Here is a 10,222-nt window from a genome sequence, read left to right on the forward strand (position 1 = left end):
CGAAAAAGAAGATAATATTAAGAGAAAAAAAAAAGGAACGGACAAGACCAGCGAGATTTGGTCAATTCGAAGGTGGAAATTTATCTTAATGGACATCTTCAGCCATTGATAGTGAAGTTCCAGAAAAGCAGAAGAGGAAAGAAGGAAGACGATGAACGAGAAGATGTATGATGACCAAATTGGTAGAAAGTTTGGAGAAGCTTCAGAACAAACATTCATCCAATCCAGATCCATGATCTTTAGTATTTGTTTGCATTGTCTCTCTTACACGGTTATTGTGTGTTCCTGTGTTCCATATACACTATATATGTCTGTTCTGCACGTTGCAATCTGAAACGAAAGAAATAAGAACTATAGTTAGTCACTGTGGGCTTTATAATGAATTGTTTAATAGCCAAGTAGTGTGAAGGTTACCACTATAGTTAGTCTACGATACTTGATAAATGTTATTTTAGCTTTTAACAATATTTTTCATTCGAAAAATTTGATAAGAAATACATTTTTTGATGTACATATACATTTAATATTTTTATTCGAATTTATTTTTAGAATTTTTCTAAATCTATATATTTTATGTATTATGTATTTTGTTTACTTTATATGCTATATATGCGATATAGCATATAAGTATAGAATATTTTTATTTATTTTGTTTACTGTGTATAAAAGTCATATTAATAATCAATGATGTAATTAAGTGGTATTATCATAAAATTATATTTTTATCGACATACTTTTATCATTTCTGACCGATAAATAATAAATTCATGAATTATGCTTAATTGCTTGTAATTTTTCTTAAATAACTTATTCAATAATTATCATTATCTAATCCAAGTATTTTTATTTATCTAATAATAATTCAATAATATATAATAAATAATAATATTGATAATAACTTTCATAAATAAAATACTTTTTTATATTAAAATTAATTTTCGATTAGATAAAAAATACATAATTTTGAAAATATGATTATAACGAACAATAATACGACCGATATACAGAGTGTCAAGATTATCTAGCCAACCCACACGTCTAGACGTCTTAAAGTTTTTATGAAGTTTACAAAACGTGTTATGGTATAACTATATGCAATGTGAGGCGATATATGTATATGATCCTGTACCACCTTTTAACCACGCCTTAACTGGACATACATACCGGTTTTATACATATAAGATCGCTTTATATTGTATATATACATATAAAAAATGTAAATCTTTGATACTTAAAAAATGTATGTTAAAATGTCTTAAATACTCAATTAACTGTTAAAAAATTATATGAGTAATCTAACATCTAAAAAAATAATTTTTTCAAACTACAAAGAAAGAAAATTTTTACTGATTCATCATTATTAAAATTGATTTTAAGGAACTTGTATTTTTGCTTATGAACCTTGAACTAATTTTTTTTATAGTCTTTTTTTTTTTAATCCGTGGACTAATTTTATTTATAACTATTTTAATTAGTTCACAAAACGATAAGAATTTTTATATTTATCAATCATAGCTTTCGAACGATTAATTGTGACATGATGATATAGATCAATTTAACTGCGACATAAACTAGTTAATACATGTAAATTATTTAAATTTTATAAGTTTTTTTTACAAATTTCTAATCAATATAAATTGTACAGCAATATATTGTTCATGTTTATATTTAATCTAATTCAAAACTTTGCATGAATCAAGGAAGTGTAGTTAAGTATAAACTACTTTATTCTAATATGTATGTAGAATGAATTCACATTTGTCAGTCTGCTGGCAGTAGGCCAAGGTTTCGGTTACTTATTCTTTTGGCCATGAAATCATTGCAATTTATAAATCACTTAGGTCATTCTAAAATTATATATCGTTATTTTTAAGATATTTAAAAAATGTATATAAATATAAAGAGGATTCTAAGATAAAACATTATTAAAAAATACATTAATATTAATATTTTTTTTTTAAGAAATCTGCATTATCAAATAAACTTGAAAAGTTTGCTTTATCATATTTACTTTATAATTTCAATATCATTTAACCGTAACCGTAAATGCATAAAAATAAAGCAAAGTAACATTTGATCATATGATTATGATGAAAGAAACAAATATAATCATATTTTTAAATTACTGCGATGTAAAATGGTAAATTTGTTGATAATAATATTTTTAATTGAATTCGCGTGACCTGAAAGAAGTTCATTCGCACTCAACAGAGGCAAGTGTCCGCTTGTGGAACTTGTGACATAAAGGTGCTCTCACAAAATTCAATTTAAAATCATTGTAAGAGGTAAATTCTAAATTCTTTTTTTAAAAAATATATACAATATACATACAAATATATTCAAATATACATACATAAAATGTCGACCTATAAAGATATTTATAATTTAGTACATAAAGTGATTGAAATATAATATTGCAATCTTGTTTTTTGCTTTTAACAAATAATAATTTATGTTCCTTCTAAATTAAAATTGCAAAAATTAAAATAAATTTTCTAATACAGTTTCCTTGTATAAAAATTTGATCCGATTGTGAAACTAGCATAACGAATGAAAAGGAGTGAAAAAGAAACGAAGATGAAGAAACAAATATATCTTGTCAGGCGCGGTAACAACCTTTAGTTAAGGCGATTAGAGTCAGGCGACTCGTTGGTCGCGGTTGTTATCGTCGCACCACGCCAGATTGTTATTTATAGAGAGAAAGTTTAAACGTGCGTATGAGGATGGAGAAAAGATATATGTTGTGACATGGTTATTTTTCGCAAATTTTCAAGGCGATTTAAACTTTAGAAAGAATCTACTTACTCACGACAACGTTACTCACGACTCGAATCATAAGATTATGCTGATTGGCATTAGCGACATTGACGCTCCTTTACCTTTCCTACGATTCTTTTTGAAATCATGCACAAGGACGCTCTTTCAAAATATTTATACGGCCAATATATATAGCAATGTTATAAACTTATGTTATAATATTGTATGAATTTTACATTATTATCTAATATTAATAAACTGTTAATGAATTTATTTATTCTTATATCTATATCTTCAATATCTCTGTAATGATAAGTAAATTCCAAGTTTGTGGAATTGATTCTATTTTTAATCTTCATTACCTATTGAAGATTATTAATAAGAAATATCGCTCGAAATAAAAAGATTAATAAAATAATGTAACGCAAAACTCGTTAGAGTGAATTCAGGATTGTTATATATGTATAATAAGTTTTATAAGTATTATATGTGCAATATCAACTTACCATAAATGTAACGCGACTAGTGCCTCCTTTCTCGCCTGTTCCGCGCTATCGACTTCTGATTATTGTCTTTTTCTTCCGTTCAAGCATGTCTTTTTATAATTTGAACTTAATCACAGTCCATCGCTTCCCTTCTTTTTATCATTGCTCTTTTCTGCGTTCTCTTGATCTTGATGTCCACACTTATATACGCTATCGTGTAAATATTACACGATGTTTTCGTACGACAATCTTATGCATGCCGTTGCGTAGATATATTGCCACCTCGTCCCGCATGGTCTACATCTTGTGATCTTTAAACCAAATAGATTGGAAGAATTCGTACGACATACGTACATCGTTTGTGACCAGTGACAAAGATTCACCAGTATGGAGCATCATTCGCAAGATGCTGCCAGGATGCGAACTCGCTCCACGTGCGTACGTTCGCTTTTGTTGCATCTGTGATTCGTGGTATACTATCTCGGTTATTATTCTTCGAAAAGCCATCGCACGTTGTCAGAATATCGTACCGTTTGGGTGGTGCTCGTGGCTACAATATGAAAAGTGTACATTTTAGATCATTACATTCAATTATATTGTGTATCAATAAATGACAAGATTGAGATGAAATTGAAATAAAGAAACAAAAGAAAAGTAATAATAGAATAGGATAGAATAAGATCTCAATCTTCTCAGTAAGTAGAGAGATATAACAGATGTAATAAAAATATAAGACAAGGTATAAAATAAAATATAAAGTATTTCTCAATAGCCTCAAGAGATATATGAGATAGAAACTACAAACTGGCATATAAAACACTGAAAAAAAATCGTATATAGATTTTTAAATATAGAAAATTAATGTTAAATATAATACCTCTAACTTTTTTCGAACGATAAAATTCTTTTCCTCGTTGTTGTCCCAATATTCTTTTCCATCGGTTCGATATCGTACACAGAATTCTATCACGTTTGATTTCAATGGTAGAGTTAATCGAAAGCGGAAGGTATCGTAAAGAATCAGGGCCGGAGAACCCGGTTGTTCAACATAAGTGCAATGAACGTCCTCGTGTGTCTTCCAAGAATCGTTGCTCACCCTGACCACGACTTCCTTGTCATACGCCAGATTACGTACCTTGATGGTACCTACTAGACACTGTTCCGATTCTTTCACTATCACGTTTTCCAAGCTGACATTCTCCTGATCAAGTTTCTGACGGAAGGCTAAATAATCGCTCGCCGGTTGAGGGAAAGTTACTTGCCAAGGTGACACGAGTTCTATAGATTGATCATTCTCAATTTTCGAATTTAAAAGCCGCCCTGTTAATCCAGCCAGATAAGCTGTGCTCCACAAAGGTGGTACATTACTCGGTTCCGACATCACACGTACCTGCAAACAAAAAAGCAAAGACAATAATTTATCTTATTTTATATTAATTTGTTGATTACAAAATTCATTATTATATACGAATAATGTTATTTGAGTAAAAGAAAAATCATAATAAAACTGAAAAAAATAAAACGACATAATTTCATTTTAATAATTATAAAGAAAAAAAAATTATAACATAAAATAGAAAACAATTTAATTTATAACAATTTAATAATTGTAAAATTTAAAAATAATAATATATTATAAAATTAAATCATATAAATCATAAAAAAATTTAAATACAAACAGAAAATCCAAAATCTCTAAATCTCTACAGGTAGAGTCATTTTATTTTCTTTTACAATTAAAAGACAAAAATGAAATTAAGAATACCTGAGTAAGAGGACGGCCACGATCATCGGCAAACACTACTTTTTTCTTTTGTTTATTACTGCCATCATTATTGTTTCGAATGTTATTTATGGCCAAGGAACCAGATGACAGGCATGGCCTTATTCTGGGTGGTACCGACCTGCTAGTAATCGTCGGTGCCGTTACCACCAAGGGACTGTATAGCAGCGAACTATACACTGGAGGACTATGCCCCAGAAGCAGTTCAGCTGGTATCGCTATGGAACACATTTAGATCTGGAAAAAAATTTTTTTTTAATTTTAAATTATTATTTTCATTTGATTTAATATTAAATTTTATTATTTTACTATTAACATTTTTACGACGTAAAATATAAATATATTCTAATTTTTTAAATTTATATATTAGAAATTCACGAAATTCTTATTTTATTTAAATAAAATAAAAATATCTTTCTTTTAATTAATAAAAATTAAATAATATAAAAATAATATAAATATGAATTGTATTCTATTTTTAACATTGATCTTTCTTGTAATAAAATCTTTATATAAAATATATTAATATTAATATGAATCTTTTAAATACAATATGTATCTAAACAAATTATATAATTAATTATTATATATAAAAAATTATATAATTGTTCAAATTATTAAAATCATTTGTCAGAATGTTTTTTGTTTACGAATTGGACAAGAGAATTCAATTTCATATCGCAAAGACCTTTTAAGAATCGCTATGAGGAAATAGGAATTCGCATTGCACGAATGATTTAAGCGTCAAATCTTTAATAGTGAGGAACATGCGTCGATCACTGCCAAAAATTTCGTCAACAATATTACAAGATCGTGTCGTTAGATCACGTGAATCATTCTGGGCCACGATATGATTAAATCCGAAATTACTGGGATTCGATAAATATTAGGAGATATATATAAACTGAACCGTGAAGAGAAGAAGAAAAAGAATTATTATATCCATAATTATATCCATCTATCTCAATAAAATTTTATCTGCTTTTGTAATAACTCAATCTATTGACCAACTTGTGAATAAGTTTCTCCCAATAAAAAAAAAAAGTTATCGTGCAAAATAGAATATATAATAATTGTTTTTTCAAACTTACGTTACTAATTAATTAAATTCTTCTTGATTACGTGAGACACGTATAACGTTGAATTATTATTGATTATTATTTTTATTACTGATTTTTAATAAAACGATAAAATGCTTAGTCGTTGTTATTCCAAAGAATAGTACAGACTGAAAATTTTGTACAACTCTATCACAGTGAAGTGTCTTGTGCGACAGGATAGGTGCGTGTGGTCATGTTACCCTGGAGTGGAATTACGACTTTAAATGTGGCAATAGTCTCTTCTCTTGTCCCTCGAGACTTGCTTGCGAACCAGACTCAACATGTACCAGACCGGAACCAAGCAAGTACGCGTATATAGTTAAAAAGTATTATAGCAATATCATGAATTATTTTGAATTTCAGATATTTTAATTTATTGTGAGATACTTATCATTTCTATTTTTTTAATAGATTTTCTCTATCAATTTATAATAAACGATTTACAATAACAAAATTTTATTATATTCTTATAGAAAAAATGAAGATATCTTCTTTCCTCTTTAAATAATTTTAATTTTAAATTTAATAGTATCGTTTTAAGAAATTATTATTCTTTTTACATTATTTTTTTTATAAAAAAAATTCATAGTTTTATTAAAAAAAAATCGCATTAAATGTAATAGTATATAGTAGTCCTCATAAAAAACAAAAGGTCGAGGTTAAAATAATTGCTCTTGAATATTATTTATCATTATGCGAACGAAGTGTCAGGGTCAAGCTATATAATCTGAAAAAAAGGAAGAGGAAAAAGTGGCAAATGCTTATCTCATTTATTATATGGTCCATAATGATACTTTCAACTTGCTGTCACGTTCACAAAAAAGTTGCAATACTCGTATTAAATCGATCTTTATATATATCTTTTATTTATGTTGATATAAGATTATCTTATTTAGTTTTACGAATTCATCGAAAAAAATAATATATATTTGCAATATTTAAATAATAAAATTTTCCAGTTGTTATTGCGTGTCCAATTTCTGCAAGTTGTTGCAAAATAACTGTTGCCCAGTTGATAATGCATTGATTTGAAAAAAAAAAATTTGATTCACGAGTTGTTCATGATTAAGTTAGGTCTATATTAGATAGGAAATTTTCCATGTCTAAAATTATTATATATCATATAATTTTTTCTTTCGATATGATAAAAACTCATTATTAAATATTATTAAATATATAATCATTTTGTATTAAATTTTATATAAAGTATTACGTTATATTAAAAAAGATTTATATTCAAAAATTTAAATAACTTGAAGTACTTCGAAATAACAATCTAATATATGTAAAACATATTTGAATTTTAATGAATTTTCATTCGAATTAAATAAATATGTATATATAAATTTTATCACACTTTTAAGAAAAATAATTAAAATGGCTATTCTGCATTTTTTTAATTTGCATGACATAACATATATGGAAATCGAAATATGTATATTGATATTAATTTTTTAATACAAAATCATCATTCTTGCTGATAAACTTGTCTTGTGCTTTTTTTTTATATCATGGCGCCGCTATTCTTAAAAGTTATTGATAAATACAAGAAATAAATATTCTCGCAAATTTGTAACGTGATTTCTTTTGACCAATAAGAAAAGAATCCATAAAAGAGCGTATTAGGTGAATGACCCATTATTTGATGAAAAAGCTGATGAAACCTTTCTTGTTTGATTATCGATTTGTCAATAATATAATATTTACAATCGTAGAATTATCACGTGTCTAAATCTGCGTAGAATCATACGTAAGAAACAATATGATGTAACAGTTGCGTAAAGTAATTCTTATTTTCGCGCAAACGTGAAATATCATACAAGGAGAAAAAATATAAAAAAATAGTAGCTTGTATATTGAATTGATAAAAAAATAAAAAAACTATATATTTTTGTAGATCGTAATGACGATAAAAAATATATATTTAATTCTTAATTTTAGTCACGCACGAGACAATATATTATGTCATCATAATTTTTTGTTGGAATTTTATAATAAGTTATAATGAATCATTTTAAGATATTACGCGATCAAGATAATAATGCTAAATAGTTTTTTAATCTAATCCAAATAATTTTTTAATTAGACTTAGATTTCGATTATCAATATTGCGTATATATAGTAATTTGGAATGCCTAATTAAACAACACTTAAAAGGTCAAAAGTAAATCGTTAGCAAATTTGGACGAATGGTTTTGTAATGAATAAGCATGTTCACGTTTCGTGACTTGAGAAGGAAATGTGCGCAGTCGTCGTGCTATTTTGGACAGTACTGTGATTAAAATTAGCGTGGCGCATCTTCAAAACGCTACATACACCTAGATGCGTTACGCCCTTGGAGCAAAGCCAATTGTCTGATTTCTATGACATACGACTTTACCATGATTTGTTGGGAACGAATGAATAACTTGCATAAATCCTATCTAATACATATTGAAAGAAAGGAAAAAATTCTATTGTCTCTTTGAAATTGCTTTATCTATGATACATGGGAAACGCATTATGTGCAAATAATATTGTCTTTCTAACTTTTGGTTCTCTAGAAAAATGTGTACAAGACTCATGCTAAATATTTGTGTATCTACAAAAGGGATTAACTTATGACATCATCGATTGACGATTGTTTAAAATAACTGTCTGCTAAATTGAAAGATAACTTGATCTATATTTAAATTTTTTTTGTTTCTGTTCTGTTTATTTAATATTTAATTTCATAAAATTTGAAAAATTCGTGTGCAGACATTATTAAATTAAATATATACTATAATGCATTTGATTTAAAATGCAATATACATATGTGACACTTTAATCGCATTTCTCTAATTTCAAATAAAGTATATTGTTTACTAACAAATTTTTTTTTAAAATCGATGATTTCATATAAATTATTGAAGTAAGCGAAGAACCACTGTAAAAGATAGATAAGATGCATTATTTCTCAGTCATTAACATTGATAAAATATTATTTTTAATCCGTGTTGAGATTATAGAAAATTTATATTGAACAGACCTTATCATATAAATGTGACAAAAAGTAATATATTATTTCAATATGATTGTTTCAATTATGATGAAATTCACTTCTATTGTTAATTACTATTAATCGCAACTGATAAGGAAAGGTCATGGGTTATTGGGAGTCATGTGTGGAATTAGACTACGACTAATCCGATAAAGTTAGGAAATGTACAAGTCCTTGACTTCTTGAGCCATAAAAATTTCAAAAAATTATGATTAGATTAAAAACTTCATTAATCAATAATTTCCATGTAATTAATCAAAATATAATTATTTAATTACAAAGATAAACAATGTATATAACATGCAATTTATAAAAATAAATAAAAAAAATATTTATTTGAAATTAAAATTGAAAATAAGTTTAAGACTTTAATATAATGAGATATTTAATCGATTATTGAAGTAAAAATGTCCATTAGTCAAAAATATTGCAATATTTTCTTATTTTTATTTATTTGTCTACAACGAATCAATGCTCACCAGATATTAATTTCGATTAATTTTTATTTTTAATTAATTAAAAACCATTAATTAATCCATGTATTTAATTAATCTTCACGTACAAACATTTATCCCAGCCTGAAAACTATGTTAATATCATCAACCATTACGTTAACGTAAAGTAATATAGTGATAACAAGAGAAAGAGTTGAATAAATTATTTATATCGACGTAACTTACTTTAACATTTTGTTTGAATAATATATCGATGATAATTATGCAAATTGTATCATTACATAATAGATCGATAACTTAAGACTTGAATGTGAGTAAAAATATATAATTATAGCTAGGATGATATAGAGAAAAGAAATGTTATGTATTATGCTTGAGATTTTAATTAAGATTTTAATGAAGCAAATAAGACTTAACATACTTAATGAAATGATGATTACTTAGAAAGATATTAAATTTTAAAACTAATTAATATAAAACTATTAATATTATAAATATTATAAATATTTTATATTAATATAAAACTATTAATATAAATTTAATATATCTTTCGTTATTATTTTTTACTCATATATAATAATTTTTTTTATATAAAAGATTTTAATAAAAAAAAATTCTAT

The 10,222-nt window shown here is 26.3% G+C and overlaps 1 protein-coding gene across 2 annotated transcripts in view; it reads right to left on the reverse strand.

Moving 5' to 3' along the window:
* Positions 1-223: 223 nt before the first annotated feature.
* LOC102680835 (protein phosphatase 1 regulatory subunit 3C-B) overlaps positions 224-10,222 on the reverse strand; it is a 14,337-nt gene continuing 4,338 nt past the window's right edge. The window contains exons 2-5 of one of the 2 annotated variants that reach the window (XR_004151794.1): positions 5,008-5,262; positions 4,120-4,632; positions 3,264-3,792; positions 224-330 (exon numbers count right to left, since the gene is read on the reverse strand). Coding sequence is in view for 1 of the 2 variants with exons in the window: in XM_031515093.1 (XP_031370953.1) it covers positions 3,622-3,792; positions 4,120-4,632; positions 5,008-5,256 (933 nt within the window). In the remaining variant the exon portion in view is untranslated. Of the gene's footprint in view, positions 331-3,263; positions 3,793-4,119; positions 4,633-5,007; positions 5,263-10,222 lie in introns of those variants that run through there. The other variant, XM_031515093.1, reaches the window with a different exon arrangement.

This window comes from Apis dorsata, unplaced genomic scaffold (genome assembly GCF_000469605.1).
Source record: "Apis dorsata unplaced genomic scaffold, Apis dorsata 1.3 scaffold_52, whole genome shotgun sequence".
Lineage (NCBI taxonomy): Eukaryota > Metazoa > Arthropoda > Insecta > Hymenoptera > Apidae > Apis > Apis dorsata.